The following is an 18,733-nucleotide window of genomic DNA, read 5'->3' as shown; positions in this document are numbered from 1 at the left end:
TCCACAGCAGGAAAACAAAGAAAAGCCAATATAATTAACAGTTAAAACGAAAAAACGTTTTCAATTAGTGAAGTGACTCGGAGCGCTTTATTATCTCTTTGAAGAGGGAAAAAAAAAAGAGTTGAAGAAATTGAATTGAACGAAAAATGGTTTCAGAAACTGAATTGAGTAAAGGAAGAAAACCATGCCATGCATCTCTCGACTGTTATGCCTACAAAAGACAACATCCTTAAGCAAGCTTACCTCGCTCGACTCGACGACCTAAAAAACCTACCACAAAACTTGGGCACTCCCATGTCTAATAACTGAAAATTTGTCAGAAACCAGAAAACCCATATTTTAGCTATGCCTTCATCTCCAAAATTCTTTCCTGCCAGACCTTCATCGTCCAAATCCAGGAGATCAACGGTCCTGATCCTGTGTCTTCTAGTAGGCCTGGCCGGATTTTTCTTGGGTTTTCTTGTAGTTTCCAAGCAGGGATTGGGATATAGCTGTAAATACGCCAAGCCCATTTCAGTTTCTGTTGTTTGGGATAGAACAAATAGCGGTAATAGTTTCAGCAGCAGTAGTGATGGTGATAATGGAGCTAACGGGAATTCAGTGCGAGGGCAAAAGAGGTATAAAGTCACGGGCTTTGTGGGAATTCAAACCGGGTTTGGATCCGCTGGTCGTCGCCGGGCTTTGCGCCAGACTTGGTTTCCCTCTGATCCTCAAGGTCTTCAACGGTATAGTAAATTCTTTAACATTTCTTTAATCAAATAGTTTTTGTGGTAGTAAGATCTTGTTTTTGCTTGCACCAGTTTTTGTTGCATCAATATGTAGTTAAGTAGGCCTTGATAATGCTCATGATTTTGCTTATGGTATAGCTGTTGTATGCAGTAAGCATCTTCCTTTATTGTATTCGACTATGGAGATCTGATATCGTAGATTGATGGGAAAAATTGGTCTTGATGCAGTATTTAGTCTCTTAAAGAGTTATTTGTACCAGATTTAAGCTTCACTTACTTGGATTGAAAGGAAATTACGTGCTTTCCATTTTTGTTATTGTTATTCTGTTTTCTCCTTTCTTTTGTGTAGGTGTGTATTTCTGCCCCCCCCCCCAACACACACACACACGCACACACAAAACCCCCCTTTCAAATGTCTATGTCAAGTGGACGATAGATGGTGGTGTTAGCTGTCTTGACATTATTAGTTTTGTCTTATGAAAGTTGCATGGCTTTATGTTCGGGGTCACGGGAGTGATTTGTTCTTGTATTTTTCTGGTGTTTTCGGAGATCTTTAGATTGCAGGTTGTCTAATCAGGTGGCAAACTTGTTATGAAACTATGAAAACCTACATTTCATGTGAGAGAAGATGTTTAGAGTTGTAAATATTTCTATATTTGAATCAAACAAGTCATGCAGCTAAAAGATTTTGTGCTGCTTAAGGAGGTTCGTGTACTTGGTGTATGAGTAGACTTGGAATGCAACAAACCGTAGGCCTTGAGAAGTTTGTTTGTTGCAATCTCCTTTTTGAGTTGGTGAAGCGTCATGAAATTGTTCTGCAGAGTATCTCTTTAGTGAGACTTATTGAATGCTTGTAAGATACCAGACTAACATTTAGGTCTGTGATTGCCACTTAACTGCAGCAGTTGCACAGACATTCGTATCAGTAGATGAATTACTGTGGTTCTGGAATGTTAATGTCTGCTCTTCCGTTTATATTAATACTGTATATTACTTGCATTAGTCCATTTTCCATGTGTTATGGGGTACAAATACTCAGTCCAATCATTTGATATTCTGTCCATGTGCATGAGATGTTTCTTGTTAAAACTGCAGGTTGGAGGAAGCTACTGGCTTGGTATTTAGATTTGTTATTGGTAGGACTAGTGATAAATCAAAGATGTCAGAGCTTAGGAGGGAGGTAGCCGAATATGACGATTTCATGCTATTGGATATTGAAGAGGAGTATAGTAAGCTCCCATACAAAACGTTAGTGCTGACTGATTATAAATCTAATCACTGGTTTTATCAGGTGATATTTACATTGACGTGTGACTCTATTACAGGCTAGCTTTCTTCAAAGCTGCTTATGCTCTTTATGATGCTGACTTTTATGTTAAGGCAGATGATGACATATATCTGAGACCAGGTCAGTGGCTTTGACAGCTTGTTTGTACCTTGGTTTTTACACTTCTATTTCAATTTGCAGCAATTTGATTACTTATTTTCTTTTTCTATTTTTATGCAATCTCATTTCTTTTCGTTAAACAGATCGTCTCTCTCTTCTCTTGGTTAAAGAGCGTTCTCATTCTCAAACATATCTTGGATGCATGAAGAAAGGCCCAGTTTTTACTGATCCCAAGCTCAAATGGTTAGTCTTTGCATTTTGATCATTGTATCTCGAGTTGCCATTTATTTTGTGCTTTCTTTTTCTTTTTTGAATCACAGAATAACATGTCTGCCTCGTTAAAATAAGTCAAACAGAATTAGAAAATAAAAAACTAAGATTATAAAAGTCAATCAAGAAAACCTTCTAGTTGCACATAGGTTGAGACCTGGCTTATGTTGACAGTATTGCTATATATGATTAATGTTACATCTTGTTGGCATCTTGCTTGTTAGAAATGAAAAGCGCATCTTATATATGACTGATATTGCATCTTATATGAAATGGCATAGGAGTGTCAAGGGGAGTGGAGCTACCCAACCTTAAGATGCATTCAGAATAATGCAACCAAGCGATCAATTCCAGCATGCACTTCCTATATAGACCATAGCGACAAAATTTATAAAATCATTTAGACCTTCCACCATTCCTCTGTTAGCCAGTTGAATACTCAGATTTCCTTTGCTACAATTGAAATAATAAAACAAAATAACCAGAAATCAGGTTTGCTTCCTGATGTCTGCCCCAATTCCACCACTGAGATGAATAGAACTGAAAGTGAATTAAATTCACTTTCTGCAAGTGAGGTGTAAGTCTATATCTTTGTTTACTTCTTGAACCTAACAGTATTTTATGGCTTTTCTTTTGTCTTCTCTTCTTTCTGTTGAGGGATTATGTTCCTATTACTCAAGTTGTAGTTGTGCTGTTCTCAACCTAGGTGCATAATCATCTGCAAGGTCATACGTTATTCTGCTCCTCACCAGTCCAGAGTATTGCGGCTATCATTTTCAGTAATATTAGGCTGTTGTAGCAATTTAGCTTCTGTTCCTTTGTGGGAAAAAAGAAATTTTCTTGTGTGAAACGAATTATGGAAGGGTGTGAGTGACCAAAATCAAAACTGAGTTTTAGCTTTGTATTTTCTTACATTTTTAGTTCAAGGATGCCAAATATTTCTCTAATGCAGGTACGAGCCTCTAGGACATCTGCTTGGAAAGGAATACTTTCTCCATGCTTATGGTCCACTTTATGCTCTATCTGCAGATGTTGTTGCCAGTTTGGTTGCTCTGAGAAACAACAGGCAAGCTGCTTTTGTGCCCATTATAACAGCGTGCATTTTCTCTTTTTGTTCTTCAGCTGAAAAGGACTCTCATATCAGTAATAGAAAAATAATCCAATTGCATTACTACATATGTTTGATGGCTAAATGTAGCTTTGCATTTAAATTGACCTATGAAACAAGAAACAACAAATTGCCAAATTCTATAAATCTACCTAACAAAGCTTGTCAGGCATATTATGTTGTCCTTATCAACCTTAGTCTAAGCAGCAGTAGGATTGAATACATCTAATCCTTCGTAGACCTTGTAGTCTCTGGAGGTTATTTTTCATTTTTTTTTCGATCTCCCAATTTTGAGTTACCAAGGTTCATTTAGGAACTAAAATGTGGCTAAAATGGAAGGGGAATAAAGGCTTACTAACTTTGGCATCCAAGCTATATTCCAAAAAAAGTGTAATCAAGTTATTCAACAAAATCCTGGAGACTGTAGCACTGGTGCCATACAAACTTACACGGAGTAACGCGCAAACAAAGAGCTTTTTTTCATCTTTGCATATGCTTTTTGTTTCTCTAAGAAGTGAAATTGTTAAGGGTAGAACAATGGATTTAGTTTTTATGGAATAATTGTTTGTCCCCTATTATTTTTTTTTCAGCATCTCCTCACTCTGGCTTGCTACAAAAGTAAAATTTTATTTCCAGACTAGTTCATTTCTAATCCAGAGTGCATTCCATTTTTTACTTTTGCTTGTAATTTACAGTTTTCGGATGTTCAGCAATGAGGATGTTACAATTGGTGCTTGGATGCTCGCAATGAATGTCAACCATGAGAACAATAAGCTACTATGTCAACCAGAGTGTACTTCCTCATCCATAGCCGTGTGGGATATTCCCAAGTGTTCCGGTTAGTCTTTAAAATTTTTAAAGCACTGCTTTCAGGTTATTAGTGGTACATAATCAAACTAGTTCTCAGATAGCATATTATGCGGATATAAACATGCTTTAGGGCGATAGACTAAAAGTTCTAGATAATTGTATCATCTTTCTATTGCATAGTGCATGATAAATTTAAGTGCTCTTCTGCTGGTTTTTTCACCTTAGGGAATTCAAAATTCTTTTATCTGGCATTGTCTAAGGATAGATTAGATCATACCTTTGTGTCAGGCAAATTATGTGTGAGAGGATGAGCTTTGGGCATTGCACAGAACACAGGATTTCCAAGGAATTCTTTTAGGACAGAAGTTTGCTACTTTTCTTTTGAAGTTTGGAAATCTACGTGCTCTTCTGAGTGGGAGTGGAAATCTTTGCTCTTGCTTGCTATTTGGCATTTGTTAGATTGGCTTCTTAGAGCATGTCTCAAATCTTTCCGAGGTGGTCTAAATAGTTCAAATCCATTTGACATTTGATTAAAATGGATAGCTAGGAATTTTCATTCTCTCTCTCTCCCTCTCTCTCTCTCTCATCCTTTACATCAAAAAATAGACCTCATGTACTTCAGCTAAATCATGATGTATATGGCCATCATCTTTCAGGACTCTGTGAGCCCGAGAAGAAGTTATTGGAACTCCATGCAGAGGAAATTTGTTCGAAGAGCCCTACTTTGTCATCTGATGAAGATGATTAGCACCTTTGCACTGTTCAGATTCGTTAGACTGCTGAAAGTCTGAGCAAAGGAATCCATTTTTGCGATCTTCTTACAAAATTTTGACAGCAACGAGCAGTTTTTTACATAAATCATAGCATATGAACAGCATTCATTAACCAATTGGTCACCATGTTGTTAATGTAGAAATTTCATTCCTTGATTGCTTCCCATGTAATACATACACGCATTCTCTGTACCATATGTGACCATTTAGAAGATCATGATTGTACTCATTTCTTAGCAGGCACAACTTCAGCTGACTGTCTATACAAGTGGAGTTAGAGAACCTCTCTGCAATGATGAATGACTGCTTATGTATGTTCCTAATGCAAATGAGTTTATACTCGGCGCTATCATATTTGTTCTTCTATAAGATCGCTAAAGTTGTAATCGTTGCATATATTATTAACTTCTTAAATTTCGTACATCCATTCTTGTCAGATATTCTTTGTAAATTGGGAGAATTTAGCACTATAACCATTACCGCCTTAATAAATTGTAGAATGTGTCAATGGAGATGACTTTCGAAGACAATTATTGAAGAACGGCCAAGGAGGATTTTTGACATGTGGGCAGGGAAATAAAGAGGGGGCTGTTTTTTTTTTTTGTAAAAATGAGGAAAGCGAGAAGCTGCTTGATTTGTTGACGGGTTCGGATTGGCTTGTAAAATGGGGTTGAGGGAATGTGGGGAGAAGGGTAAGGAATGTATCGGGTTTCGTAGGGTCATTAATTGTATGGCTCTTCCATATTTGGTTCTTCTGTAAGATGTTAGTTTTGCTTTGCGTCATGTATAAATGCATCTTTAAGGTATGTGCTGTGGCCTTCTTGATTCGATTGAACTAGTAAGAATCTATTTTATTAGCATCAATGCCTTTGATTCGCGAGGAACTATTTATATGTTGGAAGCTTAGGTAGTTTGTTATAGCTGAATAGTCTAAAATGCTCATTTCATCCTTACAGTGGTGTCGAATCTCTTTTCTGACCAAAACTGAAAAAACGCATTCACTAGAATTACAGTGTTAGACTCTGCATTCCGCTTGTACCTTAATCTGGTATTTCCTAGTTTTAACTAAATGCAGGAAATTTGGATTAGTCGCTGCGTTGTACTGCCATTTCTTTGCTGATGTAGTTATGTCTAAACCTGGCAAGCTGGAGCTACATTCTTAAACTCTGATTGATAAATAAATTTGTGATGTGCTGCAGCCTGCAGGAGTCCCTCTTCATCGGTCGAAGCCTCACAAGTAAACTGAATCAGAAGAAGATGAAAGCAGTCCCAACAGTAAACGAATAGCAGATAAGCTTTAATTCTTTTAGAAAGCTTTGAGAAAACGGGAAGACAAAATTATTCACACATATGGTTCATACCAATATTAGCAATACTGCTGTCAAAGAAAATACCTGCACAATTTTCTTTGAATGATCATGGGTAAGAGTTAAAAGTGTCCAAACAAGCTATTGATAGCGTGCGAAAACATTGACTAGTTCACTCCATAGAATAAATAGAAGGGAGGATGCAAAACTTTACTTTCAAAGGAAGTGCCTTCCACCGGCTGGGATTGGATTAATGGTTTCTTGGTAGAATACCCCATTTGATTACTAATTTGCAGCTAAAAAAGCAATTCTCCACCTCATATTGGATGACATATGGCCTGTCCGTCCATAAAAGCAAGGAGCTTCATTGTAATATTTGGCCTATTCTGTATCAATTTTTCTCTCTTCCTTCCCTTTCAACACCATAGTCTTTTATTTGAGTGGTCCATGATTGACCTAATCCGCAGAAGTATCTCACAATTATGGCTACTTATGAGGCATTTGAAACGAAGGTATGGCCATATGGCTATCTGCTGGGGTACGTTCATGCATTGCGATCACCTTTATTTCTACATCTGGTGCAATGCAAAACTCCAGTCTGGTCTCTGCTGTTTGCTTAGCCCCTCGAGATATATTCCTATTCCTCTTTGAGAAATGAGACGATTGGGGTGTCAAAGATCGTGTCCACAGTTCAAAGACCATGGATGGCTTACACGGATCAATCATCAAATGGGCTTCACGTGTTTGTGTATCTAGTTTCATCTCTCTCAAGTTTCAACTCAAAAATAGTAATCCCACTAAGAAAAACAAAAGACACATAAAGAGTAGATGCTCAAGGCACACTGCTGTTTATTGGAGTTTGTCAATTTGATATGGGCACCAGGATCGAAGTTCGAAGGGCTACTCAACTCAATAATATTAGAAACTCTAATTGAGTCCCACTGGAGCTAAAACTCCATTGACAGGATGATTTTCTGCAAGTCGTCTAATGTGTTAGTGACATGCCTCGGCCATGAAATGGGCAGGCCTCTTTGTAATCACCAAAGAGCAATATGTAAACTCGACTAACATGATACGACATTACTCTTTTTTTTTTGCTAGGAGCTTTGTGCTCGGAAATGGACTGTTCATTAAAAGTAAACACAGTAATTGGAATAGTTAGACACTAAATATATTGCTTCGCCTAGAAACATATGCAAGGAGTTAATCAGATAGATACAGGGTGGGGTTCTGAGTTCTGATAGGTCTTTGCTGTGAGTTCAAATACAAGAAGAGGCCCATACACAATGGTACAGTTTTTTCTTGCCCCAAATCCCAATAGTAGTAGGTCTCTGACCTCCTCAATTTGGGTGTCTGATCTCTGCCAACTACACATATGAAAGCACAATTGATGAATGTAATCAACACATTTGTTCAGAGACTGAAAATTCATGTCGAATGTATAAAGAAAGGTTTTAGAGAAGGCATCTCAACACAGAAACAAACATTCAGATATTATGCAGTGTAGTAAAAGAAAATTATTGATTGGATGACAAACTGTGACTTAACATGCTAAATCTGCAAAGGACAACATATTCATTACAGCCCACAAATGAGGAAGGCTCGGAAAGTTATATGTACTCTTGTTTACAGCATTATATTAAAAAAAAAATGCTTGGAAAAGTCATTCACTTCCCTCTGTCTCTCTGGGGAATCCAATGCTCTCCTACTCCTAGGCTTGGGATAACTTGCCACCCTGGCATCATAAGAATGCGCATGTGAATCATGCTAAACAATTAAGTTCGTCAGATTTTAGCTAAAGGTGCCAGAAGAAAATGAAACAGCATGAAAAGAGAAATAATGGAAGAGGAAGAGGGGAACATTTGCTGAAATAAAAAATAAGAAAGTGTGATTCCCTTAGGTTTTAAAAACTTAAAAAGTCGAGAATCTTGTAGGTTGTTCGACTATAATGTAAAAATTCGGTATAAATAAAACATCTGGTTAGACTCATAACTCAGATGATTAATTGTGAATAAATGATTAGAGAACACGTTAAAAAGATCTTCGCAAAAAAAAAAATCAAATAGAAGCAAACCAGTATAAAGATGATGTACTTTACGTTTTCTTTTCGAAAAATGGCAATAAATCCATTAAAGCATCTCGAAGGAGGAAAGGTGGAACAATAACTCCCTGACAAATATGATCCATCTTGTCTGGTTTTTCCTTAGAATTTTGCGACCCGTACTATTAACCCTTTTAAGCTTCACACCTCTTTGGGACATTCTAAGTTGCAGCATCCCTATTGGGATTTTTCACATGGCCTTTCAGTTTCCATAAAAATGATAGGCTTCGACAGCCCACACTCAAAGTTCACTGTTTCCAATGTCTAATAAACATTGTAGCTTCTTGGGAAGTTGATACAATTTCAAGGTGTGCAGACATTATAGTAATCTTGAGCCCTCTATCTTGATCAATACAAATTTTTTTCTTGGTATCCATTTTTAAGCATATGAATACTGTCAAGGGAGAACATGCTGGATAAGTAAATGGCAAATACATGATATCACCATGTAATTTTCTTGTATAGGAATACAAGATTACAATAATAATAAAAAAAACTACAACATAAATTCTTGAATTAACTTGAGATTATGTGAAACAAGGTTCTTGTGAGACAATTCGTGCATGGTGACAGATGAAAATAATTAAAATTCCTCCACAATTGCTTTGTGTTCGCTAGCAAGGGAAGCAAATGCGCTGGACAACAATATATTTTCGAGCAATGGATAGAGGAAAGAAGTTAGTCAGAAGAATCTACCATGTTTCCCATCTTTGCTTGCCTATTTGCTTTTGGTCCACACTTCAAAGATAACTAGTGCTCTAGTGACTACATCTACATAGTTCAGAGTTCAGAATCGTAGTGATTCGTGTAAATTTGTTGAATCAGGAACGTAAATATCTCCATCTGTCAAAAGCAATTGCCACTATTTTAAGGTTAGAAAATTGCACATTAGGAACAACGAATAATGAACATACAATGTGAGCTCTGCTGGCTGCTCAGCACATTAGATTTGGCAAAATGGGGACCTTAATTGATTGGAGGCATGTATTGAAGAAAAAGATGGATGGAAAGAAATACAAAGGCAGCATGTTCTTAGATACAAGAAAGATAAGGTTAGAAACATCAGAAAACAAAAAAGAAAGAGTTGTCTGCTGCACATTGACACGAGCTTTTGAAAAGGATTCCACATTACACAGGGGTAGTACTGCTGAAAATAGCAGCCCCCCCTCCCCCCCCCATCCAAAAGAAATCATGCTTCCATTTCCATGTGGTCATCACGTGCCGTCGCAGCGCAGTGACAAACTCCTCTTCTTCCTATCCACTTAACGCTTGCCTTAAGAAGCAGTAGTAGTACGAGTTAAAAAGATTCAGCCCTCAATCTGGATTTGCCCATTTGCTACCCATGTCTTGTTTTGCTGCTGCTTCATTATTTCTTTCAGGCCGTTCGTTTGGACCTCCATTTCCTTCTTCTCGCTTTGAATGTGTAGCTCAATGTTCGACCTCATAATTATTGCCTTGTCTATATGGTATCAAAATTTGGGACGCATTGAATCGCAAGCTTACAATTCATCATGAGAACAAGACACAAATGAAATCCAATATATTAAATGAAGCTTGATATATTACACATTTCTACATTATTGTTTAGCAACATTTCACTTGTTGGGTTTGAGAAGTCGGGAATGCCTGTTGTTGTCTGATGATGCTAGCAAGAGAATCTGATATTCCAACCAGCACCCCAACAGGGACTTAAATTCTCCTGTTGGCATTGGCCTGATGGTTTATAGTTTGTACACTCACGTTGCTAGTTTGGAAAGATTAAACAGAACAAGGAACACTACCAGCAAATTAGATTAAAATATTGAGCACTGACCCGCACGTTTGAGGACAAATTTTTACTGCAGTGCAGATGCGAAGGAGAAAATTCGTCACCCTTTCCATCTTTGAAGTTCCAACTCCAAAAATGTATCAATTTCTCTCTCTCTCATGTGACGAACAATACATGGTGGGTTGTAAGCCCATGATTGTTGGGTCTGCAAAAAAAATCCTTGAAAATTCTTAATAAAAATGATCCGTACATTCTTACACCCTCTGACGTTGTAACCCTCGAGACATTCTAATAAGTTGCTTCAGTGCCCTTTTACGTTGCTCACATGGCAGGTCAGACTTTCGGAACTTTCAACTGTTTAGCTGAAACTGTGCCGTTTTGGGGACGTCTTATGTTTCAAACTTCTCATAATCAACGCACTGGCTGCTAAGATGGATTAGCTTTGGTGGTTTTAAACTTCTCTTAATCTGTGGGCTATAGCTAAGATTAAGGTTTCCTTTAAAAAGCTGATTTGGAAGTCCTTTTTCAGAATGTAATTCGTACGAGTGATGCATAAAGTGGAAACAGGCTAGCAGCAGGCAATGTGGGCTGATTAACTAATTATGCACACCAATATTCTTCCTACCCTCAATAAATAAAGAGAGAACTGTCCTAAAATCCAGAAGAAGCTGATAGGGACATTAATTAAGTAGTAGCAATTACTAAATTTCCTCTTTTTGGATTCAAGAGTTTTTCAAAAATTAGTCTTTCAAATACTATTAAAATTTTTAAAAAGTACTCTAAAAAGTAGTCAAAATTTTTTTTAATGTTTAAAAAATATCCCAAAATATATTATAAAAACTCTTCTACTCTTAAATATCCCAAAATATTTTCTAAAAATATCCCAAAATATACTATAAAAACTCTGTTACAGTAAAATTTTTCAAAAACACCCCCAAAAACAGTTAATCCAAACGGAGCCATGTGTAGGATAGAGTCTCTCTTGAACCAAAAGAGATAAAACATAATAATAAAATAAAGGAAGAACCTTGGGTAATTGTTTTTATCAATAGTTTCCATCACTACAAATTCTTGACTAATCTCGTGCCAGTTTAAGGGATTGATTAGTCCAATTCTTCTGGAGTAAAAGGGAAAAAAGAATGGCATTCTTGGTCATCAAAAAAGAAAGAAAAAAAGGAAATCTGAAGCCCTTTTTCACTTTTTTTTTTTTTGAAACATGATTGTCCCTTTGTCCTTCACGTTTACATCAATCTTGAGTTTGAGTCTTGACCTCTCATATGGAGGTTTTTCAAGGTTATGGTAACATGATGAAAAGAATTCCGAGGCCTTGTTACATCAAGGCATTACAAAACAAACAACTTTTAAAGAGGCACGGGCCAGATTAAACAGTCGAAATTAGTAGACCAATAGCCCCGTGTAGTTGATCACGTTTTGCCGCTAATGTAGTAGTATAGTTCAGAAGTCTGCACCTCCTCCACATTCCATTCTTCTACTTGCAGTTTCAATTGTAAGGTTGTAGGGACATGAAGAGTAAATGCGCCAGCTTTGCCTAATTGATGAATTATCCTCCCCCCTCCCCCCCCTCTTAATTTGTTGCTATGATTAGTTCGACTGCAATTTAGACTAATCCAAAGTCTAATTTACTGTCCACGGAATGCTATAGAGTAGCCTAATCAGTAGTATTATTTCATGGAATTACAACAGTGGCGACAAAATGCCAGCATGTTGAAGATCACGATATGGCCTATGTCCTCATATTGCTTGGCTAAATTTGATGGAATGCCGCCTTAGCTTGCATCAAATATCCTTGGCAGTATCGCTGGCAAACATATGTACGTAGGTTTTATGCTTTATACCTATGGCTGTCCTCTTCTTTTTCTTTGACAATTCCCTACACTGTCTGACTATGGAGGACTTGTTCAAGTACATAGGGAAAGAACAAAAAAGAGAAGATGATGGCATGATTGATCTGGTTTTTCATCTCAGAATCTAATATCATATTATTGTACAATCCCCCGTCATAATTTGGGTTAATCACAAGAAGTCCCCGTAAGATTTGGTGTATTTTGCAGTTTACCCTCTAACGTTTTATTTTTATTTTTCTCATTTTATCCCCTCCGCCAGTTTACCCTAACGAATGGACCGTTAAATAGTTACAATTGACAAAAATACCCCCATTTTAATCGTTAAGATTTCTAATAAAAATGACAGTCTTCATGTTTTTATAAAGAAGTTTGCATCTGAGGAGGGCTATTGATAAATAAATCATTTTCGATTTTTCACGGGATGGATCAGAGTAATTGCAGCGAAGAATCGACGGGAAAAGAAGCGCTTCGTCTTGAGGCACGGTAGAAAAAGGAGAATATGACCCCTAATCATGAAGAAAATACACCGTACCATTCCTAGGCAATGACAATAATGATAGATTTCTTCTATCCAGACCAATATATTTAAATGGTTTCCACTTTCACACATGGTTTGTTTGGATTGGCTTGATTTCAAAATTAAAAATTTACTTCACAAATTTCAACCACCTTTTTATCTTCCCAATCACCTTTTTATCTCACATATATCACATCACAAAAAGTGTTACAATAATTATCTCAAATAAATCATCCAAATAAACTATTATCCAAACAAACTAGAGTCTTTCACATAAATTAAAAATGTCAATCGTCCATTTGCCATAAGACGATGAGTTTGAGACGATGCCATCACATTGTTGAAGTGTCAACACCATCATCGTCGCATTTCTGTAAGAAAGAGAAGGTTGGGAGTAATTAATTTGTCATCCATGTTCCTATGTGAATGTGATCGCCATTAATCACATCGTCGTGTTAGCCCTCCTCCCCTATCATTGGTCGGAATTCGAAAGGAAAATGCTTTTTTTTAAATAATAAAAAAAAAACCCTTTAAAACCCGATCAAGGGAATATTTTTAATTCGCATTTTAAAAGAACTTATGTGTGAATTACGATTAGCAAACAACTCAAGAAACGACTAACCAATCTGATTATCCAAAAAACTATGCAATATAATATGCAATGATCTTTATAATGAATTTCGTCGAACATATATATGAGGTCGTGCATTATGGTGAGTGTATAGTGATTGAGCTTTAATTGTTGTTATCTGTATTATATACAGACCATGTTTGAAACTCTCTATTTTATGGATCACTTCACATGAACACGTTAGAGTATTTAATCCGGAAAGAGAAGGTGGCCATAGTAGAGTGATTGTAGTGCAGTGCAGTGCAGTTTGTATATAGTATTTGATTTTACAGCGCCCGATGGAGATTAATCTTTGGCCACCTTTGTACAATGAACATATGCCACTAAATTGATAATGCAGTAACAGCGGGAAACCCCATGACTCGAACATTGTTATTATCTCCTCCTCAACCATTATTAGTTTTTTTTTCTCTTTTATAGTAATTTTTTCCTATGTTGTTGTACTAGTTTAATAACCTCCAATGTTCAACACATTAATTTTCTTTTCTTTTCTTTTTCTGTCGGGATTTAAGGCCTCTCTTGCATTGTGTAAAGTGATACTAATAAGATCCGTAGAGTTTAACCTGCAATATTTAGTCCAGCTGTTGTAACTCAAAATGAGACTCATTTTTTGCCCCAGAAACTTCATGTTTGGATTGCATTTTCCATGATTTTTCATGGAAAAATTACTGTAGCGATTTGATGTTTGTGAGGAAAAAAGGTAATTGAAAAATGTGATTACAAAAAACGATGTAATTTTCTGACGGAAAACCGCAATCCAAACAAGGCTTACTAGAAATTGATTCTGATGCTGCATATTTGAAGAATTTCCTGTTTCGGGAAGGAAAGATTTCCAAGCCTGTGAAATTTGGGACCATATATAGAACTATATATATATATGGTGTTATTACTAATGCTATAGTCAAGATCAAGAATGGAGGGCTATGTAATCTGAAGTGTAAAACAAGTTATAATCACGAGTTCATGACTTTGTACATTTTTATTAGTTTCATCCTACACAAAATCATTGGATTCCAGATGTAAACAAGAAGCAACAAGAGCCCCCCCCCCCCCCCCCCAAAAACAAAAAAAAAAAAGTGTTTAATTAGTCATTATTATTAATAACATGGATAACGTTTGGATCTTAATACATCGGGCTTAATAGAATACTTGCGTTTGGTTCAGTGGTTTTTCTGCTTACTTTATTAGCAACATGTAAGAGAGCAAGCTTACTCAAGGACCAACTAATCAGATTCATGTACATCATCTAGTTTATCGTGACCTGATTAAACCCAGTCAAGATATCTCTAAACTTCTGTGTTGGTTAAGTTAAACTATTACATTCATTCATTGTATTCACACACACACACACTACATCCATTATAAAACTGGAATTTTATTCCTGTATCCATGAAAATTGAGAGTTGAAGGGATTCCCCCCAAGTGTCACAGTAAATACTAGAGCAACCAACCATGCATGTAATCTCCCTTAAAATGTTCTCTCTGCAGAATTCAGTCTTGGATGTCTCTGCTCTGCATTTCTATTTTCAAATTGAAGTGATCCATCCCATTACTGGACCACCAGAATCGTAACTGGGAAAGCCAAAAAAAAAGCTTCAAAGTAATTGCCAGCTTCAAGAAAAGCAAGCAACAAGGAATTACTACCATGCATGAATTCCAAATTTTGAATATCACACCGACGGTGCTCGTGAGTATCATTGACAAATCCCGCTAAATTACAAAGACAAAACCATCCATCATATGTTTGGCATCCGATCGGTTAAAACTCACTACTGTCATTTATCCATTTCACACGCTCAATTTCAACCCTTTTTTCTGGTTTGCAGTGTAACTTTGTCATCAGGTCAGAGTTACAATCATGTTCTTTTGTCATCTTGCACCTAGCTCTTCCACTAGAAGACACATATAAACTAATAATTGTTTGACGAAATACAGAAAAGTCCAGCAAAACTTGCTGAACAGCCATTTAATATTACTTGTAACTCAAGCCAGCGCTTCTGAAATCCTATGAGGATGTTGAATTAGTCAAACTAGACAGGACATATAATAATACTAGTATAAAATTTAACAGCGTTCCTGTTTGACAAGTGTATTTTTCTGATATTTGTTTAAAACTTTACTGTAATTTACGGTAGAAGTTTTTTTAAAAAAATTTTTAATCTAGTTTTTTTGAATATTTTGAAAATTTTTTTGAGTTTACTGTAACTAAAATTTTTAAAAAATTTATAGCAATTAAACTTGACAAAAGAAACTTGTCTGCCACAAACAAACAAGGCTACATTTCTTGGCACAAGCGATGTCACAGGTCATGAAATTGAAAAGCACGAAATTTGTTGAAAGTGAATAAGACTATGTCTTTGTTATCATCAATTTTGTAATTGGTGAAGTTCCTATGTTTAGGAAGTGCAGATTTCTTCCTTCCCTCAAGATTTTCATGGGACAACCACCACCGTGATGGGGTAGAGCGCTATACAATTTACATGGGGTGCTCTTTTTCAATCATCGTATGTAGCAACTGGTGAGTCTCGTGGACCCCTTCAATTCGATGCATCATTGCTTTCTTGATCATAATAATAATAGTGGGCTAAAAATGTAAAACTGACAGTCTTGCCTTCCATTGACGCAAAACTCAGCATTGAGAATTATTGAGAATGGTCCGTCCATCAGCCAGTGTTTAGGTGAGTGCCTGTGTGTGTTATACATATGCTGACTACAGCTTGGGAAATAGTATTAATTATTAAAGAGAGACCAAAATTTCACGTTCATAATTGGCGAAAATTGTTGGTGCAACAATAATGTCATTGATGTTTGCAGCAATAGGATTTGGTGCATCGATTACGAAGGTAAGAGATTAAATGAATATCGAATATGGCGAGGCATTCGAAAATGACCATAGAAAATATTTATAAGCTTAGAAAGTGTACATATATTCCGGGGTAAAAAACAAAAAAGCCCCCTGTGGTAAACCTAATACACAGAAAAGTCCCCCATGGTTTTAAAATATACAACACGATCCCTCATGTTTTGAACTAAATTGTAAAGGTGACGGAATCCGTTAAAGTTAACGGAAATGGACAAAATGACCAAAATACCCTGATATAATTTAAGCAAAAGACAGCTCAAAAAAATCATTTGTTTTATTCTCTAAATAGAGAGAATTGAGGGTTAAGGGGTAGAATAGGTATATTTGATAAAAATTAAGTATAAAATTTTTTTTTTAGGTTCCAATAAGTCATTTCCGTTAAATTTAACGGATTCCGTCACCTTTACAATTTAGTTCAAAGCATGAGGTATCGTGTTGTATATTTTGAAACCATAGGGGGCTTTTCTGTGTATTAGACTTACCACAGGGGGTTTTTTTTTTTTTACCCTATATTCCGAAGGTAGGAGATTAAATTAGTATCAAATCCGGCGAGGCATTCGAAAATCTTTATACGCTTTGAAAGTGTACATACAGACTACGAAGGCACCAACTACTAAAAAAAAGTGGCCTCCGTTTGGTAATTGAATTTTTTTGGATGTTTGTCTAAAAGTGGCCTCCGTTTGGTAAAGCTTTTTAAAAAAATTTTGAAGTACGTAAATTTTTTAATATTTTAAAGCGTATAGTTTAAAAATTTTGAGAAGTTTTTTAAAATTACTACTGTAACTAAAATTTTTAAAAAATTGATAACTTATAAACTTGGCAAAAAACTTACCTGCCAAACAAGGTCATTAATATTGAGCTAAAGGCACAAATCTGACTGCCTCCATTGTTTTCTTTATTATTTCAGTGAATTGAGAGCTAGATGTAGTTGTTTGGCTTAATATGCATGTTTTAGCTTTGAATTTGATTGTTGTACTTTATTCTCCTAAGCAATACTAATGAATAAGGTCCAAGGCCAAACCAATTAGAGCCCGTACGCATTTACTTGCCTTGCCATAATGTCATCAGCAAGTTGGCTCAGGACAGGGAAGTAAATGTAGCCAGGAGGGGCTATGTCAATCTCAATTTACACATACTAGTACTTTATTCAATCGCTTCAACCAAATTATCCAGTTGATAAAAACTGAGCGGGCATTTGGCCTCTTACGTGGCAATGACTCAGGCAATCACCCCCACTTATTTTACTGTGAGCCTGAGAGCATCTGATGGATATCAGCAGTGATTCTTGATGACCTGGCGGGAATGGGGAGGATCGCCCGGTCATCATTCCAGGCAACAGCCACCACGGGATGATGGCCACTCTTCCCTGCCGTCACCATCGTTACCCCACTACGGGCCGTCAGATTTAACGGCATATTCTCCTGCACCCTTCCAGATTCTGCATATCGAAATTAACGTCGTTAAGCCTTTTCTGTCATCTGCTTAGCTGGACGCCACTGTAAAACTCTAGGGTTTCCTGAATGGGCCAGCTGGCACGGCAATCTCTAGCACATGGCCAGCTTCTGCTGTGCTGTTGAGAGACACGACAATAAATTGACTGAATTACCCTCGTCCTCTATCGGGATTCGTTGCTATGAGCTGCCATGAAGCTCTCTCTGCATGGCTCCGCGGTTGACATGTTTGCCTCACTTTTTCTCAAATTTATCAAAGTAGTCCATTCCACTCGATGAGTGTGCTTGCATATTAAATTATTTGAGATAATTTTTTTTAAAAAAATACTATAATATTCTTTAGATGTAAAATAAAAATATAATTAAAAAATTATTCTAAAAAAAATAATTAAAAAATATATTCATGATACGAGCAAATAAATTTATGTAAATAATTTATTGTCCAAACAAACTTAATATCATGAACATGTTTCTTATTACTTTTTGTCGAACATTCACATAAATGTATTATATATCGGTAAAATTTTGTTTACATGATCAGTGTATTTGTTAGCGATTTGAATGCATACGTACTAATGATCTAAATGCATCATACTATATGTGCGAAATTTGATATTTAAATTTAAATTAAAATGACATGCCATGCATTTGAATCTGTTAATATATATATTATTAAATTAACAGAGATTAATCCAAATATTATCCCACAAAATTTTTTCAAATAATCTACTGTCCAAACATAGTAGCAGCAGCAGTAGCAGTATTACCTCATTCTCGGCCAATTTCGTGGATAAGGACCAAAATGGTGGTAAAAATGAAAATTCACACGCAATGGGATTGGGTAGTTTGGGCAATTGGTTTTGGGCCCCTCAAAATCTTGTGTTAGCTCCTGGCTTGCGTGCGAAAGTGGAAATCTAGAAAGTACAGGAATCCAGAAAAATAATTTCCAGAAAATATGGAAATTTGCAAGAACATAGGGGAGAAATGATTCGGTGTTGTGCATGTAAACTGTTGCAAAATGGGCCATCTGCCAATTAGTAGCTAATTACCTGGACATGTGGGTCCCCATTTACAGTGCTCGTAATTGTTCGCTGCGGGAGAACCCACGAGTCGCTGCCACTTTGCAATGTGCTTTGTCTGAGCTCTGAACTAAT

At 36.5% G+C, this 18,733-nt stretch overlaps 1 protein-coding gene across 1 annotated transcript; it reads left to right on the top strand.

Annotated features, from left to right (window-relative positions):
- The first annotated feature begins 135 nt into the window (after positions 1–135).
- Positions 136–5,358, top strand: LOC113770661 (probable beta-1,3-galactosyltransferase 14). The gene is made up of 7 exons (XM_027315191.1): positions 136–725; positions 1,824–1,976; positions 2,054–2,136; positions 2,259–2,358; positions 3,338–3,451; positions 4,189–4,331; positions 4,960–5,358. The coding sequence occupies exons 1-7, from the start codon at positions 346–348 to the stop codon at positions 5,049–5,051; spliced, it is 1,065 nt and encodes a 354-aa protein (XP_027170992.1). The 5' UTR covers positions 136–345; the 3' UTR covers positions 5,052–5,358.
- Positions 5,359–18,733: the final 13,375 nt, after the last annotated feature.

The sequence above is a fragment of the Coffea eugenioides genome, chromosome 5 (genome assembly GCF_003713205.1).
Source record: "Coffea eugenioides isolate CCC68of chromosome 5, Ceug_1.0, whole genome shotgun sequence".
NCBI classification, from domain to species: domain Eukaryota; kingdom Viridiplantae; phylum Streptophyta; class Magnoliopsida; order Gentianales; family Rubiaceae; genus Coffea; species Coffea eugenioides.
The sequence above is the reverse complement of the archived record's forward strand: the minus strand, read 5'-3'. Positions and strand labels throughout refer to the sequence as shown.

Bases quoted from the DNA above. Each gene is read 5' to 3' on its own strand.
- LOC113770661 (XM_027315191.1), top strand. From the start codon at position 346: ATGCCTTCATCTCCAAAATTCTTTCCTGCCAGACCTTCATCGTCCAAA. The intron at 726-1,823 runs GTATAGTAAATT...TTAAAACTGCAG, and splicing joins GATCCTCAAGGTCTTCAACG to GTTGGAGGAAGCTACTGGCT. The intron at 2,359-3,337 runs GTTAGTCTTTGC...TCTCTAATGCAG, and splicing joins ACTGATCCCAAGCTCAAATG to GTACGAGCCTCTAGGACATC.